The sequence below is a fragment of the Callospermophilus lateralis genome, chromosome 6 (assembly GCF_048772815.1).
Source record: "Callospermophilus lateralis isolate mCalLat2 chromosome 6, mCalLat2.hap1, whole genome shotgun sequence".
In the NCBI taxonomy this organism is placed as follows: domain Eukaryota; kingdom Metazoa; phylum Chordata; class Mammalia; order Rodentia; family Sciuridae; genus Callospermophilus; species Callospermophilus lateralis.
Window position 1 is genome coordinate 39,787,030 of NC_135310.1, and position 20,975 is coordinate 39,808,004.

The window sequence follows — 20,975 nt, forward strand, 5'->3', positions numbered from 1 at the left end:
GATATATGTAGCTCAGTGGTTTAATCTCCTATACCAAATGTGGTACAAACGGAGTTAGTTACTAATGTAGGATTCAGGGAGCAGGATGGAAGGAATGGATATGAAAGAGATTTGACACTTTTCTGGGTACATTTTATTGTGTAGTTCTGACTTTAAGGAAGTAGGGGGTGGGGATAAAAATCTAAAACTGAAGGCAAACTAGAACAAATGAATGCAAGTGAATTTTAAATGAAGGAGAAAATTAGGCAAGCATAGTATTTGAGTTTGTTGTTCAACAGACAGGGTGGAAAACTGAAAACATATCTTGAACTCCTTTAAGTAAGATTCCCTTTCTTTCTTTCCTTTTTTTTAGTGACATGAATGGAGCAATTTCAAAACTATTTTAATTACAGAAATAAGCAAAAGAGCAAATGTGTTGATCTTGATAAAAACAAAGGTTCTCAATGTGGAAGAAGGTACACATAAAAAAATGAAATGGGGTAGGCAAAAGAGAAATCCGTGAGGATCAACTGGAATATGATAGTATAAACACAAGTATAAATCACAATTTCTAACACATATCTGTGTGTAGGCGTATATATGTGCACACACTGTGGGCAAGTATATGTGTGTCTTTTTGCGTATGCACTTAAATGCATAATGTTTCCTAGTTTGTCCTCTGAATAGGTCTAGAATTCAGATCTTGATCTCTAATACCATCTCCTCACTCAAAGAAACAAGTGTTCCTTAGAGAAATGACTTGATACTAAGGTCAGAATGGCCATAATGTAAGCCAAAAATTAATAAAGGGCTTCAAAGGAGGAAGAAAAAAATTAGAAACATAAGAACATGTTACAAACATTCAATGTGAAAAGGCTAGGTAAATATGGGACAATTTGAACAACAACAACAAAATAATTAAGGACTGCCATGTATTATAGACCACCAGAGGCAAACAAACAAACAAAAAAAGGCGTGGGGGACCTATTCGTTCACATTATTAATAGGTAAGTAAATAGAAAGAAAAGAACAAAGGGTTGCTGCTTACAGCAGAATAATGAGAGTTGACTAGTGGCTATAGAAGGATTGGTGGAGCTGAAGGAGTGCTGGTTCATCCCTTTGTAACCATCAGAGCACAGACTGTTTTGACAAGAATCATCAACAGACACCAAACCTGACAACCTTATAGATGTGAGAGGACATTTTCATAAGGAGAACAGTTACAGGGTTTTAATGTGTCTCCCTACAGATTGCTTATTAACTTCAAGGGGAAAAAAAAACATAATCATCATGCAGTGGAAAAAACAAACACCATACTGATCAAAATTAACATTACTAATGAGAGACAGAAAACCATCATGTATATACCCTGAGGAGGACACAAATCACTGATGTAGTAATCCCACTGGGAATGTATAACCTGAATCTAATCATGAAGAAGCATCAATCAACTCAAAATGAGGAATGTTCTAGAGGAAAATAACCAAGGGAGGAGGAATACCAGTCTTCAAAGGTGTGAATTTATAATAATACAAAAAGAAAGGCTTGGAGGATTGAGGACATAGCTCAATGTCAAAGCATTTGTCTAGCATGTACAAGGCCGTGGATCCATTCCCACACCACAAAAAAAAAGTCTAGCTATGTTCCAAATCAAAGAGATAAAAGAAATATTGATAATAAAATACAATACCTGATTCTAGACTGGAAAGGGAAAAAGGATGCCCTAAGAAACATTGCAAGATCAAAAGTGGAAAATGAATGTTATTGTATTAATACTATATTTAATAATATCAAAAACAATGGTGGTTATGTAAGTAAATATATTCTTTATTCTTAAGAAATACAACTTAAAGTATGTGGTGAGGAAGAATGTGCCATACGCAATTTTGAAATGATGCAGAAAAAATATTCTGTATATATACATAAACAGAACAAGTGATAAAGCAAAAGAGGTTGAATGTTAACAATGACTTAAGCTGGATTAGAATATGTGAGGATTCTTTGTTCCACTCTTATTCTTGTGACCTTTCTAAATATATAAATAAATATATATATATATATATATAGTAATGTTGAGGGTAGAATACAGGGAGACAATGGCAGATTAGAAAAGAATTCACTAGCAAATTAATTCAGCAACAACAAAAAACATTAAAAATCTTTTTGTTTATTTTGGTAGTGCGGACTAAACCCACAAGAGCTTTGCCACTAAGCTACATCCCCAGTCTTTTTTATTTTTATTCTGAGACAGAGTTTTGCTAGGTTGCCAAGACTGGCCTTGAACTTACAATCCCCCTGACTCAACCTCCTGAGTCACTGGGATTACAGGTATGCACCAGCACGCATAGTCAAAAATCTTCCCATCAGCTAGAATATCTTGACCAGATACTATTTCTAATACATATGGTCATACTCCTTAAGTTGGTATATAATAAGAACTGACTGGGAACCTAATGCACAAAGAGGCAAGTCTAAGGTAGTGGTTCAGAGAATGAGTTCTAGAATCGGAGTGCTTGAGTTTGAATCCTGTCAAACTTACTGTATAACCTTGGCCAAGTCATTTAATCTATCTGTGCCATAAATTCCTGAAAAAGACTTTTAAAGTGTCTCCATGTTTTTGTAAGAAGTACAGGGTATCATACATACCCAACACATATACTATTCAACAATGTTAACTTTGCATCATCACCATTCACATGGAAAACTGGCTACGTGGAGAGACTCCAACTACAAACTGAATCACAATGGGGTGAGCCAGACAAAATTAAATATGAGTACTCCCTGGGTATAGGCAACATCAATCAAAAACAATCTGAAGCAAGAAAAACCCTTCTGAGTCAGAAGAAGTACACACTTAGTTTTAGGACTTCCACACAAAATTAATTAGAGGTACCCTAATCAAGTACAGGCAGAACCCAGGTCATCAGCATAGCAGCCAGTCTCTAGTCTGCTGATATTTAATCACTTTTATATTCACATTTATAAATTCTCCAAAACCAAATCAAAGACAAAATTCATTAACTATTTTTCTCCAACCAAATATATGGTTCTCACCAGGCACGGTGGCACACACCTGTAATCCCAGCAGCTTGGAAGGCTGAGGCAAGAGTATCATGAGTTTAAAGACAGCCTCAGCAAAAGCAAGACACTAAGCAAGTCAGTGAGAGCAAATCTCTAAATCAAATACAAAATAGGGCTGGGCACAAATCTTTGGTACCCAAAACAAAAAACAAAACAAAACAAAAAAACAAATATATGGTTCTCTTTTAGAACATGAACTTTTTTCTGCTGTAAAAAAATTAGATAATGCTCCCCTCTAGTGGCTTACTTGGAGTAAAGCCCATAAAATTCTATCAGCACCATCTTTGATGTAGCAAAGATATTAAATACTATTACAAATATAAAGTTGTCTTTTAGCTACTACCCAATGAAAAAGTATTATTCTGTCCATTTAATCTCTCATCAAAAATACTATGACCTTTACTACTACAAACAAGCAGTATCTCTACATTAGCTTAACAGTTAAATAAATATACCTGTTCCAACAAATGGATCAAAGACAATATCATTTTCTTTCACTTTTCCATGGTTTGCCATGATGAATGATAAACCAGCATCCATGCTTGTATTTCCAATAAAGTGTCTCTTTTTGACACTATATGACTCAATTAGCTCTCTCTGTCCATCTGCAATCTAAATCAGAGATATTTTTCAAATTAGTAAAACTATAGAGATTTAAGATTTAAGATAATCACAAAAAACCACAGCATCCTGTTGATGAGAACTTTCCACTTAACTACTGCTCTAAATTCATTCTTTTAAAATAATGTTTTTGAGGTAGTTCTGGACAAATATCTTGCCCTTTACTATGTCTTTTCAAACCAAATATGAATTGAATTTGAACATAATTATTCCAAAAATTGGTGCTGATAAGCTTTCCCCATTTCTTTTTCTCCTAAATAACAATAATCTATAACATGAGTCTCAGCTTCCACTTACCCACGTACAGCCCCAGGGAAGTGAGCTGAAGTGTTCTAAGTAATCTATTTCTCTTAAGAATTAAGGCCTGGATTTAAGAGCTCCATAAATGAGATCCACAACTATTACCGTACTCTGCCTTCCTTCTACATTAGTAAAAAGGCAGCTGTTCAAATTTTCTGGTAAATTTTGTTTTAATGTCACTACGTACACCACTGTCATCCTAGGTCACATATCTAGTAAGTCTCTTGAACCTCAGAAATCTCTGGAGAAATGCATTGCATTTTTTGTATAAAGGCATTACCTTTTTTTCTTTTTTTCTTTTTTTTTTTTTTGGTGGAGCTGGAGATCAAATTCAAGTCCTTATGTATGCTAAACAAGTCACTCTGCCACTGACCTATAACCCCAACCCATATTCAGCTTTTAAAAGAAACAAAATAAGATAGGCAGAAAGAATGCTTACCCATCTACCAAAATAAATATTATATGGATTCTCAGGGATGCAATTAGGGTCTAAACCATAATCCTCCAAAATAGAGAATATATGTTGTGGTTTCTTTAAGTTCACTTTTCCTTCAAAGGGCAGAAATTCAAGTGCCTAAAAAATATAAGCAACTGCAATGTTCTATAAAATTTTCCAAGGGAAAATAGTACTTAACTAATAATATCTACCATGTAAGACTGATGTCAGCAATTAAATAAGATAAAATGTGAAAATCCTTAGCAAAATTGTGGTATAAAACAAACAAATAAAACACTTGACATTAGCTGTTCCTATATATCAACAATGACTAGATTAGATTAATACTCTAGGGGTTTTATTTTACTAAATTCACTTACATCTATTCGTTTGACTTTTTCTTCTTGTGTCAATGTTTTATTAAATGTGTGAATCTTTATTTTATACGTAGAGTCTGAATGCAGAAATGGAACCTAAAATAAGCAGATAATTTTTTAAGACATTAGTAATACAAAATGTATATATATGCTTATATAAAAATCACATTTCACTACTCACCATCTTCTCCACAGGGTAATTTTTAAGAGAACTATACAGCTCCTCAGGAGATCTTCCATGACCCCATAGTTCAAATATAGACCTAGGGAATAAATGATTGGTACTAACCTCAGTAAAGAATTTAGTTCACACAGTAATATTTAAGTTATTTTACTAGTTCTTTACACTCACTCTTTAACAATTATTGTCTGTGTGTTCTAAGCTACAAACAACAAATACATGTTCTAGAAACAAATATAGCATAAGTCCAAATCACACAAAAAAGTTGAACCTAATAGAGTTGGGTGGAAATTTAATATAATTTAGGATTTGTCCAAGTTTTCATCTTTTTATATGCTAGGATTGAACCCAGGGCTTTGCGCATGTTAGCATTGACTCTACCAACTGAGCTACATCCCTGGCATCCCATCATTTTATTTTTATGCTAGATCAAACGATGCAGTAAAATCATTTAAGATATTTTGGTCAAATGGATGAGAAGTTGCAGAAAATCCAAGTTTTCCCAATGTCTTCTCCATAAAACAAAAAGGACTATATACAAATGTTGCTATTAGCATTTGGCTATGATTTGGTAATATCTATTAACAAAGCTACTCAAAATTGTTAAGATTTAACAATGTAGATATCTTTAGGTTTGCTACAGTTTTTATCTTATTTTGTGTGATCAATATAGTCTAAGCTAAAAATAAATAATTAAAACCCATTTTCAATCACTCTTCTACTACAGAAAATTCTGAATTTAAGTTAGTTTTTTGGGGTTTTTTGGTACCGGGGATTGAACTCAGGGGCACTCAACAATGAACCACACCCTCAGTCCTGTTTTGTATTTTATTTAAAGACAAGGTCTCATCGAATTGCTTAGTGCCTTGCTTTTGCTGAGGCTGGCTTTGAACTCCCAATCCTCCTAAGAACTGCTGAGATTACAGGCATGCACCATTGTACCTGGCTTAAGTTAGTTTTGAATTTATGCTTATAAGTCTATTTTCATTCTGCTACGAGATTGTAAATACTATCCTTTAAAAATGAATTCCTCCTTTTCATTCTATTGAAATTATACAGAAAAAACTCTATTCTTACTTCTCTTACTTAATAATCTCTTTAATATTTACTTCAGCCATGCAAATTGTAGAAGAAATAAACTGAAAAAGTATTAAGTAATATTATTTAATATTACAATTATTAATTTTACCAATCATCAAATATAAGCATCAGATGATATCAGTTTTAAAAGAAGTGCACAAATTCTTAGTATTCAGGTATTTGTTTTAAATTGAATAAGCCTCATATTTGGAATTCAAACACTTCAGCCAAAAATTTTGAGATCATCAGGTAAAGTAATAAGTTATTCAAAGAGTATTTTTTAGTTATGTTTTCATTTTCGAGTCATTTTTATTAAATAAACAAGACTCACTAACAAATTTCAGCTTAAGGGATTAGACTTTTAGGGCTGCAGGTAGTTCTCAACAGGAGGAAGTTCACTAAGTAAGTGGTTGTAGCCAATTCAATCACAACAGAAATTACATATCACACTATGAAGCATTGCTAACGATGTTAATAAAATGATATATGAATAATCTTAATTGCATTGCATTAATAAACATAATTTCTAAGAGGAAGGTTTTCAACAACCTGTCAAAATATTCAAGAAAAAAAACAACTGAGAAAAACTAAAAAGTGTCAATAAAAAAATACTTTTTAAGAAAAAAATGCAAGAAAAGGAAAGAGTAGATGTCAATGATAAAATCTAGAAACTCAGGATAATTTATTAATTTATACCAATATACTTCATTAATTTATATCAATATATAATCATTAAACTGTTTTTTCTTTAACAAAGAAAAACAGTAAAACATGTTTCAGGCCAGTCCCCACATTTTGTTACATTACACTTTACCAGTCTGCTCAATCCAACTAAAAATCACCAGTATGGAAAGCATTTTTTGGCCAGGAGTGTTGGTGCATGCCTATAATCCCAGCTATTCGGAGAGGCTAAGGCAGGAGGATCAAGGATGTAGATGTAGCTGAGTGATAGAGACCTCTGGGTTCAATCTCCAAATACAGGAGAGAAAAAAAAATCACTTTCTGAAATTTTAATACTCTGGTTATACTTAAATGTGGCATCTATCCTACATAAGAATGTAGCATTTATACCTCATACTATACTCCCAGTTAATACAGCACTTTAAAGAAAAATGGTTCTAAGCAAGAGTTTCTACATTTCTCCATTGAGAATCTTCCAACTTTTAATTTCAGCAGGTAATTCTGTTCCCACACCGCCACCCAGTGGTAAATGCATGTTAACTACAAGATAAACCAAGCTCCTGCCATAACCAGTCCTACTTTCTACCAAAATAGAAGAGGGCAGAGTTAAGTATGGGGTACACTCATACAGGATAACATGGTAAGTTTTTCTTACTTGGCACACACTGTCCGTTTCATTAAGTTTCTTGCAATATCTTCAGAGGGAAGACTAAGAATCCAAAATGGTGACTGAAAGTAATAATAATACGCAAGTTATTTCTAAGTAGCTACCAACACCTGGTTTGCTTTTATTCAAGAAGTCAATAGGAGAAATTTCTATTTGCTGCTTTCACTTAAGAATACCTGATCTGACTCTATAGAAAAATGATCCAATGAATTAAAATATCAAATTAAATTTAAACTTATTTAACTTTAAGGTTAATTTTGTATTTGCCTTACTGTAGCTTGACTAAAAGAATCAATGCACATTATACTACAGAATACAATCTTGGAAATTTTTATCTTTGCTTATCATTTCTTATAGTACAGCTATTTTATTTTTAACTTATAAGTAATGTATTTCTTAATACTAAATGATCTCTTTTTCTAAGTAGCTATGGTTATCTGAGAGGTAGATGAGGGCCCTGTGAAACAACTATGATAGATAATCATGGGGAACATTATTATTACCATTAAGTTGTACTGTTTTATTATATTGTCTAGGAGGAAAAAAAAAAAAAGGTCCAAGTCAATCAGGAGTTTCTTAATCCCCTATCTCAATACCCAAGATTACAGGAAATATCTTCTCAAACAGCCCCTTGCCAGAATACTTCCAAACACAGCAGTGTCCTGACCTCATTCACCACTCTCCTTTCACTTCGCCTCAATAACTGAAAGTAAATAAGGAATATAACTCCAATGCCATGGAACTTTTAATTTAAGTTCTCTCATCTTTTACAAGAAATCTTCCCTGACATTAGCAATCTATCTTCTTCCAGTATTTACACTATCCTACAGAAAAATTCAAAATAATCCAAATAGAAAAACAGATCATTAGTATTAATTCTATTAAAAAATTTTTAAAGTAATCTAAATTAAATTAAATGGTTATGTAAATTATGGTATAGTTCAATTACATTGGTGATAAAGGCTAAGAACAACACATACCTATGTTAATATTGTCAAATAAAAAAGACAGGTTATAGAAGTTCATGGTAAGTAATATTACAACTGAGGAGGATAAAGGATATAAAAAAGACTGGAAGGTCACATCCCCAATTGTAAGTCATGACAAGGTGAAAGAACTGTAAATGATTTTTCTTTTCTTTTTTTGTTTTTCCAAACCTCTTTAAAACACTGATAAACTATAAATACAAAATAAAAGCTTATAAATTCAAAAGCGTATACAGTATAAAATTTCAAATTTTAAAATTATGCCCAATATAAACCTACAGTTCATTTAAATTGTAATTCTGAATACATTTCATCAACAGAATATAGTCCTTTCTTAAATGAAAGAACAGATATACATTATGGTGCAAGTGTTGAATTAAAAATTAAATTTGGGACTGGGAATGTAGTTCAGTGGTAGATGACTTGTCTAACATGTATGATACGCTGGGTTCAATCCCCAGCACCAAAAAAATGAAAATAAAAAATAAAAAGTACATCTGTTACTTTCCAAAGCCACAATCTTCCCCTAAAATATCCTTTTTATTTCATTTTCTCTAGGAACAGATACAAATAACCACACAAATATAAACTTAAGCTTTGTAGTTCTCTTCAAACACAAGATTCTATTTATATATACATTACATATGGTCTATTGAAAATTCACCTTACCTTCCCATAAGTTTCATGACTGCTGATGAACTGACCTCCAAAAAGTGAAAGCAAAGATTTTATTTCCTGCATTGAAAATATTATAGAGAGAATATATTTCAAACAGGAAACTCAAAGTCTTCTAAGAGAAACAAACCTAATATGATTAAAAAAGAAAAAGAATGGAGTGATATCTACCCAAGGCATTTAAGTTTCAACATCAGACAATTCCAACTCAGGGTTCTGAAATTTTATACTCACAACCATGGTTAAGTAATTTCAGAGAATTTTAGACAACAGAATTGCCAAGTATGATCAGAGAATGTCCCGATTTTAAAAGGGGGCGGGGAGGCAAAAACAAATTAAAGACACTATAGATTGGTAAATTTAACAATACCTCATAAAAATAAAATGAATAATTAAAAACATGATTTGAGGATATCTGGAAAATAACTACAGAGCATCAACATGGATTCATTAAGCACATTAAATTAACCTCTTCTACCTGGATTAAATTATAGCACTAGAAAGAGAACTAACATAATAGGCATGTTTAAAAGCATCATGTGTACAAAGTTGAAATCACTTCCAATAGTTTGTGTATTCTGTGAAGCATACACTTTGTATTGATAAACGACGACTATACAAATTTTATGACCTGTACCACTAACAACTACTATCTACAAATTCTACCTCCTGAAAGCAGGTAAAATCTTGTATAGGTCCTATGGAGCAGGTAACCTAAAGAAGGAGAAATGTCCCCACTACTGGTTACTGACAATCCCCTTTCCTACCAACCAGAAGAAAGAACCTTTAACACCAAGCCTTCAGTGAGCATCAGCCATCACCAGGGAATACATACCCACATCACCAAGTTCCTCATTCCAAAATCCAAAAGAATGGGAGGTTTAAGCAACTAATGCCATTTCTATTTTTATTTTGTCTCTGCATCAAATAATTTCTTATATTAGAAGGAGGTAAATTCAGTACAAAAATATGGATAGAGCACAACCTAAAACAAACTACCAGTAAATCAGTAAAGGAAGCCCAAAGGTTATTTAGCAACATGAGTAACACAAATTAGAATACTAGACATTATGAGACTCAGGACTAAGACAGACTACAATTTGATTTCAGATCTTCCACATACTAGCTGTGTGGTTTTATATATGAAATTTAACTTATTTTACATCCAGTTCCCTAGGGTGTAAAATAGGAATCAGAGTTATCTCATGAAGTTAGAAGATCTATATAGAGAGAAGCACAGACTCTTAGGGTATATTAAGGGAATCTAGATAATGATGACCTCAACACTATTACTGAAATTCAGCAGCTCAGGAAGTTAAGCAAGTCTAACAGAATTATAACAATCAGAAGAAAAAAAATGAACTTATAGATTAGGTTACTTGGTCTTACATGATTGTTGTTCCTTCTGTATTAAAGTATTTTGGGAATCAGCTTTACAATTAAAACATCCAAATATAACCAAGTCAAAATTTGCTGCTCCTAGAATCATTGCTAAAAAACAGTGATAGGCTAAAATATAAAGGTCTTAAGAGTTGGAAACAAAATGGATGCAGTGGCACACACCTGTAATCCCACAAACTTGAGGCTGAGACAGGAGGATCACAAATTCAAGGCTAGTCTCAGCAACTTAGCAAGGTCATGAGCAACTTAGTGAGATACTGTCTCAGAATAAAAAACTTTAAAAAAAGGATGGGGATGTGGCTCAGTGGTAAACTGACTCTGGATTCAATTCCCAGTACCAAAAAAAAGAGAGATAGAACGAGAGATGCAAAAAAGAAAGTGAAGAATTATCAGAAGTTTTATAGCATAGCATTAGCTCTAATACCCAAAACTTAAATAACCTCTTAAAACTGAGGGTAAATGTGATAAGTCATTTACCCTCAGTTTTAAGTGGTTATTTAAGTTTCAAATTTATAAGCACATTGTTTATAAATTTGGCATGATCAAGACAGGTGAGATTCACATGATTAGCTTCAGGTACGATTCTTTCTTCTGAAGGGACATCTAATGGACTTTGTTTACATGCTCCTGATATTGTAGCACGACACATCAGTTTTATGCTTCCTTCTTCTGCCATTGCAAATATGATCCTAATACAATATTTACAATCTATGTCCTATGAACTGTGGACAGAGCCATCTGTGTTGTGGTATTTTTTAATTCTCAGGACTATACCTTTTCAGAATCCTTGATTTTATGGAACTAAGTTCTTTTATTTATACTGTCTGTCTCATTGTTTCCAAATATAACTCTCATTGTATTTTTTTCTGTATTATTTTCCTTTGGATGAGAATATAGATAAGGATAAGGTCTCATCTCAAATCCTGTTTTTTCCTTAATGGTATGATACCAGCATGCCAGATACTGGCAACCTGATGGTCTGTGTTTGTTTTCCACTCAAATCTTGAAGTTCTCTCTCTCTCTCTTTTTTTTTTTTTTTTTTTTTTGGTACTGGGGATTGAATCCAGAGTCAATTTACCACTAAGCCACATCCCCATCCCTTTTTCCACTCAAACCAGATCATTTATTTAAGTTGCTTACTTCTTCAACCATTTAGGTTTGCTTCAGAACCAGCAATAAAATCCAAGTCGCTTGAACTTAACTTTTAGTATAAGGCAGCAAAAAAATTAAAATTGGCCCTAACTCTATATGAGAGGTAAAACTGGACTACACTTAGATTCCTAATCTCTCATTTTAATTCATAAAGGCAGCTACTTCTTGTAGCTTCTTGTTTAGCAATTCTAATGAAGTAGATAGGTCCACAAGTATAGAATGAGGTCCACAAGTGTAGAATGTCCCTTTATTACCTTCCCTAGAAGGTACCTTATATTTCATTTAATTCAACATTATGGAACAAATTGTATGTACAAGGCACTAGGTAAGATAAATATCTATTTATCCTAAAGGAGTATAAGGTTTAATGGAATTAATGAAACATTTAACCCCACAATTGAAGTGTGAAGTGTTCTTAAAGAAGTAAAAGCAAAGCCATGTGTGGTGGTGTGCACCTATAATCTCAGCGGCTCAGGAAGCTGATGCAGGAGCATCAACAGTCCAAAGCCAGCCTCAGCAAAAGCAAGGCTAAATCAATGGCAGAGGACAACCTCTTCCAGGAAAGTAAACTAGATAATTCAGATTAATTCTCTTGATATGAAAAACTGAAAAAGCTGAATATCTACTGAAGGCCCAGAGAGCAAACCAGAATCACCAAACCAAGACTGAAGAGAAATTTCAAGAAAGAACAAAGACAGGGATTTCAAGGAAGAACCACTTTTCCCTAAAACATTTACCAACTTCAAAAACAACTGTCAAGGCAAAAATCCCTCTGATAGCCTAATGGAGCTAGAAGGACAAAAGGAGTACAGGGCTGCCCATAGGGAAGAAAGGAGACTTGAAAAACAAACCACCCGATTTTTACTAGGATTCCATACTCTAGGAGCACGAATGAAGCAGAATGTAAACAGAGCTTAATATCTATTACGGTTTAGATATGGTCATCCTCCTACCTAAAAGTTCATGTGAAACAATGCAAGAATGTTCAGAAATGAAATTAGATTATGAAAGTTGTAATCTAATTAGTGGATTAATCCACTAACGTGGATTAACTAGGCAGTAACTGTAGGCAGGTAGGGTGTGGATGGGGAATAAGTCACTGGGGGCCGTGACTTTGGGGCTTATATTTTTTCCCTGGTAAACAGAGCTCTCTCTGCTTATTGGTTCTCATGCCCTGAGCTGTTTTCCTCTCACATGCCTTTCTGCCTTTGTATTCTGCCTCAGTAGGGGTCCAGGTATGCAGTAGGTCATCTGTGGATTGAGACTTCTGAAACCATGAGCCAAAATAAACTTTTCCTCCTCTAAGTTGTTCCTGTCAGGTATTTTGGTCACAGTGACACAAAGCTCACTAAAACAATATCTGAAAATTAGTTAAAGTGACTCTGGACTCCTAATGCTTTTTTCTATGTGTTCCATCCTTTTTTAAGAGAATGTACTATGGACTGGGTTGTGGCTCAGTGGTTGAGCACTTACCTAGCATATGGGAGGCCCTGAGTTCGATCCTCAGCACCACATAAAAATAAATAAATTAAAATAAAGGTATTGTATCCATCTACAACTAAAAAAATATTTTAAAAAGAAAGAGAGACTATATTATCATCCTAGTTCTCAAAGTATTTCTTTGAATAAATTTTCAAAGATAGCATCTGGCACATATTTTAAAAATAATCTAGAACATATATCTGAAGAAGAAACAGAAACTTTATAAACAATAGAAACAGACCCACAGTGCCCCTTTATGAGTCACATACTTTAACTACTAGGCATTCTATATTGAAGGGGATAAAGAAGAGTCATCCCCTGGCAGAGGATGTTGTAGATGTTAAAAATAATCAAGTAAAAAATATAAACCTAAAATAAGTAAATATGCAGGTACATCTAAATGAGTACTGATTATATAAAATCCAGAGATTAAATTATAGGAGAGGAAAGACCCAAACCAAACAGAAGGAACACAGAGAGCAAAAACCAAAGCAGGAAAATGGAGGATATCCTTCAGGGAATGACAGGGAGTCAGTTTGGGTAGGATTAAGGACTGGGAACAATGTGAGAAAGCCAACAAGAAAGCTAGGCAGTGCCAGACCATTGGAACTTTAACCTTAAGAAAAAGGGGGCATAAAACAGAACTGAGCTTATGAAACATTAAACTGGCACCAGGGTAAGACAGTAACTAATAAGAAGATAAACGGAGGAAACAAGTAAAATCAGCAAGTACTAGGGATGCTATTCTTAACACCACAGCCTAACCCCTCCATTCCCACCACACTGCCTTACTTTAGGTACTTATTCTAGTTCCTCTCTAGTATCCTCTAAATGGTATTTTTGTCTGGTATTACAGAATTATCTCTAATAAAACAAAAATGATCTTGTCATATCCTCTCAAAAAGAAAAAAAAAAGTCAATGTCCCCCTCAATCTAAAATAAAAATTCAAACACCCTGGAATAGTTTTAAACACTCCAAAATCTGGACGCTACCCCACCTCTCTAGCTTCAATGCCCCCTACCTTCATCCTCTCTCCAATAACCAACTACGTTTCTATACCTTGCATGTGCTTCTCTTTTTCAGGGAAATGGGCTTTCCAATCCTCTTCACTAACACAGTATCTCCTTTATAATTTAAGACCTTCCTTTTAAATATAAATGTGCATTTTCAAGTTTCCTAAAGGAATTCAGTATTTCCTAATACTGAATCAGTGCTACAATCTTCCTGCATAATTCCCAAGGCCAATGAGTTGAACACTAATTGAGAAAATCAAAGAATCTTGGCACAATTGAAAACACACAATCTTACCAGGCATGGTGGCACACACCTGTTATCCTAGCTACTTGGGAAGCTGAGGCAGAAGTATCAAGTTCCAGGCCAGCCTCAGCAACTTAAGAAGACCCTGTCTCAAAAACAACAACAAAAGGGTTGGAGATTTAGTTCAGGTAGAAAACTTCTGGGTTCAATCCCCAGGACCAGAAAAGAAAATGATAGAAAACAAAAATACACCATCTCCACCTTCAGTGGCTTGCTGATTTTTCAGCCTTGCTCCAACACCCGTGATCTTCTCTACTAAACTTTGTCCTTGTTAACTCCCTCCAAGACTATTTACAATTTCACTATTTTTCAATTTTTCCCATTCAACTGCTGATGCCTTATGTCTGAGAAAATAACTCAGATTTATTCACTTCCTAGAAAACAGACCTCCAGGCAATTTCCACCCCAACTCTCCTTTGTTCAATATCCCTTTCTACTGAAAGGTGAATTTTTCTCCCACTGTGTCCTTATATCCATCCTCCCCTTCCCTTCAGCCTATAAGTATGCTCAAACTCAATCTCTCTTTAAAGGGAGTCTTCCTTTGACCAGAGTCAACCAATCTCTTAACTTTCCTTTCTTATGCTCTACTTAAGAGCAGTCCAGCCTATTTTCCTTTCCTTATTTTCCAGTGACTACTAAATCAAGCAATTGGTTTTTCCCACTAAAAATCTAAACAGCTTTAGAATATTCACCTCTAACCTTCTGAGAGTGTAACTGAACATTTTTTCATTACTTTCTAATCAAAAAACACATTCATTGGCACTATTAATTTATCCCTGCTTTCTAAAACTTTACCCTCTGGATATCTGTGGTCTCGCACCCTTCTTAACTGACATTTGCAATACATCTCAATAGCAATGGGTCCAAGAATCTGTACTTGGCTCACCACTCTTTTGACCCTGTGCTTGTAGTAATTTTATCCTCTCTTCTAGTTTGCATATGCAGAAGACTCTCAAATATTTATCATCAGTCTGGAGATCCCTATTATGCTCTATGCATACTCATATCCACTACCTACTGACCAACTTCACTTGATGTATACTAGTGAAGCAAATTCAGTGTAACTGAAACTTAAATCTTACCATCTGCCTGTGTTACTTACTTTAAATGGAGACATGCCTACATCCATCCCAGGAGTCATCCTCAACTTGCCCTTCTCCCCCTAACAATCTAGCTCTGATGATTTTATCACCTAAATGCTTTACCAGTCTATCCCATCTTCTTAACACTCTCACTAGGTCAGGCCTTCTTTTTTTTTTTTTTTAATTTTACTTATTTTATTCATTTTAGTTATTGATGGACCTTTATTTTTTTATCTATATGTGGTGCTGAGAATTGAACCCAGTGCCTCACACATTCCAGGCAAACACTCCACCACTGAGCCACAACCCCAGCCCCAGGCCTTCTTAATTTATAAACTTCTCCAACTAACTCTTAACTAATCTCTGATTCCAGTCTTATTTCCCTCAAATCCATCCTCCATTTTGCTGTCAAAGTTATTTTTTAAAAAACTAATTCTGCCCTTCAATAAACTATTCTTCCAACCCCCAACGTATTCAAGGCTTTGTATTTTCTGATCCCTCTTTACCTCTTCTGGTCACTTATCACTCTCTGCCAAATATTTGGTGATCTAGTAGTAGCTAACAGTTTGTAATACTAATGTATTTATTTATCTCCCTGGTCCAGCTAGCTACTAGTAGCCCTATAGTTCAAGTGTTATTCCCATGGACATCCTCTTAAAAGCCAACATCCCCTCTACCCCCCGTCCCTCAGGTAAATGAGATTCTCCTTCTATAGTCTCTCATATTTCCCTGTGCATCCCTCTCACTGCACCTGCTAACCTAATTCTATGGTTATGTGTCTGCTCAGCTCTTAGCCTAAAAAATAAGCCCCTTGAGCGCAGAGGCTGTTATCAAGATATTAGGTAGGAAGTAGCTAGCAATAAACAGTGAAATTGCATGGTGAGGTCATAAAGTGTTCTTTTTACTTTAGGGTCCTTCTTTAAACTATCTTAAGAAATCAAATAGTGACAGTTAATCTGTAGAAAATAAACAAAAGCAAGAGAACTATTTGTAAAACATGTCAAGAGAAAAGGATTAATAGGACCCTTGACAGGGTTCACCGAGGTTGATGCGAAGTTAGGCATTATGGCTACAAGTGTTCAATTGTCTGGGAAGGAAGATTCCTTTAGCAACGCAAGTGCACTAAGGCAACTTCTGACCAGCTATTGACCCCAGTGCCCACGTTAACAAAGAATTGACTTATAGATGAAGGCCCCCTAAATATGACAGCCACATGACAATTCTGGTGAGGACCAACTAAGGTTAAAAACTCCACCACCCAAGTGGAAGGAACTGAACATCTGATTGTCGAAGGTGATGAAGGAGGACCCCAGTTTTCAAGTCAACCACAAAACAGCAATAAATTTAGGGAGAGCATTGTCTCTGTCATTCTCTGCTCAGAGTCGGACCACTCGCTCTAGAGAGGGTTCTTTACCTGAACCTCATTTTGCTTTTACTTTACTTTGACCTCACTTTCACTTATAATAGTAAGTTCTCCTGCATGACTTTTGGTGTCTGGTTTTAAATTTTCTTTCTCCCAAACACAAGGACGGTGGTTTGGAGTTTCAGCTTTCCTGTGGCAATAATATCCTCAGTGTCCAGCATATTGGATTGCAGCCATTCCAAAAAGGTTTTTTGAATACATTTAAAAAAAAAATCTCCCCAACTTCTCCATCATCTAACAGCAACTACTAACCCCTTCACCACGCTTGAACCTCATATTCTGTACGTAAAACACACACCGAGCACTCCTCTTGGATATCTCTATCCTCCGCTACTCAAAAAAGCTCCCGGAGGAAGAGGCCCCATCATTTTTGCCTGCCTAATTCTGGTACCTGGAGCACGTGCAGAATGAATGAAAAGGCTCAGCAACACCGAGAGGACTTCTCTCTCACATACCCTCCTCCAAGGACTAACAGAACTTCTTTCACCCTTCGCAAAGCTCAGCCCCCAGCCCAGGGACCCAAGGATTGGGGACCAGCAGTCCCGAATCAGTGCGTGCGTTGAAGATGCGGGGAGCCTCCACCCACAACCAGACCCCACCGCTCAGTCCTCTCCCGTCGGGAACTGTGAAGGGCGCTGCGGGCTCACCGGGAGGCGGAATTCCAGGTGCTCCTGAGCCATAAGCAGCAGATACCTGTTCAGAGTGCACCGCAGCGCCATTGCGGCTGCTCTCCATGCGCCTGCGCGGCCCGCTTGGCCCCGCCCCCTACCCCTCCAAGAGCTGTTTCCTCGAGGCGGAGCCTGGGCGGCCGGAAGCGGAAGCTCAACAGGGCGCGCGCTGTGCTGACAGTTTTCACGCCTGGCGTCCGCACTCTGCAGCTGTTGGAGCTGCTTAAGTCTGGGTGGGGGCCCAAGTACAAGTAGCTGGTGCAAGGAGAAGCGTTGTTTCCTGGAACAGATTCTGATAAATCGAGGCCGAGGTCATAAGTCCAAAACACCCAAGCATCTCTGTCAGGCTGAGCATCTAACACCTGAAAAGGGATTGGGTATCAGAGATCCAATGGGAAGGAGAAAAGTTAATGTGTTAAGATTTTTGCAATTAGAAAAAAATAAAAGTATTTTGTACCGACTTATATAAGAATTATGGGAATGTCAAATTTCTTGATGTGCCAGAGGGGTCTCTGGTATCATTCGTTAATGAATATGGTTCATGAAAGGAGAGAAATAACAGTGGTTGCTCCGTAGAAACAAGAATGCAAGTTGAAATTCTGAGACACCAATTCAGACTTGAGCAACTGAGTTTTTTGATTTAAGAATGACTCAACTCCTGGAAGTCAAATTTCCAACAAGCAAAATCTCCAGAGGTGGACAAAAGTAAATCCTGTTCTATGGTCTAAAGACTCCCCAGAAGAAACATGAAGCCCTAGTTTGCAAACTATGTCCTCTAATTTGCTAGGAAGCAGATTATGCACATAGAAGAATGTGTGAAGGAAAACTGGGGATTCAGCCTTCTTTCCTGGTCATCATAAACCCTAATGCTGTCACAATTCAAACACGGTCATCAAGGGCTATACATTCATAAACATGATAGCTGCCTAATTGAACTAAGCTGGAAGACAACTCTCTCCACATCTTATTAGGTGACTGAAATACCAAGTTTTCCCCAAAGAAGCCTAACCCAAGGCCTACCGGAATTTCCTCTCCGGGCCACTCCTTTGTTTAATTATTTTAAGTTTTCACTCTTATTTTTACTCCTCTCCAAACAAAGGGCAAAGCAAGACAGTGATTATTAACTCCATTGCTCAAGAAGCTTCAGCTTTGCAGCTTAGGTGGACTTTTCATGATTTTAAATAGATTAATAGATTTAATCTTTGAGAGGGACCCCATTTATTATTTCCCTTGGGCATAACTTGTAAACCAGTAGTCAACATCACAGCGCATTTGCCTCATATGATCCAGGTCTTTCATTTCCCCATTCTCTCTTCTTCCTTCCCCTTTCCTTCCTTCCTAAAATACAACCAAGTTTGATTTCTGAATTAAAAGACCTTTTGGCAAGTAATTCACAAACATTACATTCTTGCTTAAGGTAGGTATGCAGCTCACCTTCTAGATGCTTTTTAAGCACATATTGTTTTAAGCATAATTCCCAGTACTCTCCATCTTTTATTCCTAACTGCTTCCCAGGAGTAGAAAAATTATATAGTGTTGGGGCTCAGATGAGAATACACCAAAATGAAGGCCTCGGAACAAAATTTCTTACTCTGTCGTCTGCTCCACTTTTCCCCTACAAGACAAGCCATAAAAACTAGAATTCCTCTTCCCCATGGGGAATAATAGAAACTAGAACTCTTTCACTCCAAAGCAAGCCCATAAAGCCAAAAAATACTAATCTTCCCCTACCTGTCTTTGAGTGAACCATAAAGAAATTCTTCGGCCTACCTTGTCTTACAGATCATAAGACTTCCATTTCAGAAGGAGTCTTGCCCGCCCCATCAGGGTGGAAGGAGTGCTTACAGGGGCCAGAACAGTTAAATAGGCCTTCCTGTGTTCCCCCACTGTCTCTGACTATTAAATCACACCTTTCTTGTCTAATCCTATTACTCCATGGCTGATTTCTCTTCATAGAACCTAAGGGCTCTATGGATCTTTGAGTCTTCATTCTTAAGGCTCTTGTGTCACTTAAAAGTTATGATTAAGCCAATCTGCATCAATTTTTCTATTAAGCACCCACTGTCAGTCCCTTTCAGTAACTCTTCATGAAGCCTTTCCTTTTATCCTATAGTAGTCTGTAGATCATCCCTAATCCCTTTTAGAGATTTTCTTGGACAGTCTACTATATAACAGCAGAGTCAAATGTAGTGTTTTACTCAATCCTATAGAGCACAGGTTCTCAAAATTGGCTGTATATTGTGATTACCTAAAGAGTTTTTTTAAAATACTGAGGCCTGGAATCTAACTCAAGATTCAAATTTAATTTGATTAGAGTGCGGTCTGGAAATAAAGTTTTAAAGTTCCTGAGTTGATTTTCATGTGCAATCAAATTGGAGAAATCACTTACAGCAGTAGTTCTCAAAAGTGTGGTTCCAGGACAGGCAGCATCAGTATCACCTGGAAACCATTTAGAAATGCTGTCCCACTCCCAAACCTGCTGAATCGGAAATTTTGGAGGTGGGGCCTAGCAGTTTGTTTTTTAAAAAATCCACCAAGAGGTGCTGAATAATGCTAAGGTTTAAGGATAACTTCTTGGGGGAGGAGATGAATGGATGGGCTTTGAGTCCCTAGAGGCCCAGGCATCAAAGACTAATGTTTTGTTGTTTCCTTATCCACCTCTGGGGAGACAATTCATATAATAAATTTGCAAAATTGTCACCGTCACAAATATTTTTCTCAGAGGAAGATGTATCAAGAAGGAAGTATTCCTCTTTGGCCAACTAAATTGAGAATTAGTCTTGAATCTCCTTAGCTATGAAAATATTTAGAATAATCACTTAATAGGTGATTTCCTGTGGGCCAGGAATGTTGTATAGAACCTAAGCCCTTAGAGAAAGAACAAATCTAATAATGTCAAGAACTATATGATACTTTCCCATAGCTCTGTAAGTTTCAATATTAAACTCTTTAAAATCTCTGATATAAATTAATTATTTGGAAACTCAAAAGAAGTCTTACACTTGAGTTATATTGATAATGATACTGCCATTAAAGATATCAGTCCAGGAAGATCAGCTGACATCTAGATTATAATCTTCTGGATTGAAATTTGCCTAAAATTATGGTCTTCAGTCACTTTGGTTTGTTATGGTAATATGTGAAGGCATTCAGAGATTAAATTACATTTACTGACAAGTCACATCAATCATTCACTAGAATAAGGCAATGGAGTTACAAAGATAAGGTTAAAAAATAAAATAAGCCCCCAACTCCAAGAGCTCAAAATCCAGTGATAAGAGAGAGCCCATTCTATCTTGACTAGATTGCATAAAACGTCCATGCTAGGGTTGAAGCAGAAGAAACAATATTGCTACAGTTGGGGATGGGAGGCAACAGAGAAGAC

At 36.0% G+C, this 20,975-nt stretch overlaps 1 protein-coding gene across 7 annotated transcripts in view; it reads right to left on the bottom strand.

Moving 5' to 3' along the window:
• Trmt11 (tRNA methyltransferase 11) overlaps positions 1-17,671 on the bottom strand; it is a 51,026-nt gene extending 33,355 nt beyond the window's left edge. Inside the window, exons 1-7 of one of the 7 annotated variants that reach the window (XM_076859760.2) lie at positions 17,570-17,671; positions 9,059-9,124; positions 7,392-7,465; positions 4,976-5,057; positions 4,798-4,890; positions 4,421-4,555; positions 3,516-3,672 (exon numbers count right to left, since the gene is read on the bottom strand). In XM_076859760.2, coding sequence (XP_076715875.1) covers positions 3,516-3,672; positions 4,421-4,555; positions 4,798-4,890; positions 4,976-5,057; positions 7,392-7,465; positions 9,059-9,124; positions 17,570-17,641 — 679 coding nt within the window. In that variant the 5' untranslated portion in view covers positions 17,642-17,671. Of the gene's footprint in view, positions 1-3,515; positions 3,673-4,420; positions 4,556-4,797; positions 4,891-4,975; positions 5,079-7,391; positions 7,466-9,058; positions 9,125-14,427; positions 14,444-17,569 lie in introns of those variants that run through there. The other 6 variants (XM_076859759.2, XM_076859765.2, XM_076859764.2 and 3 more) reach the window with 6 other exon arrangements.
• Between the last annotated feature and the right edge of the window lie 3,304 nt (positions 17,672-20,975).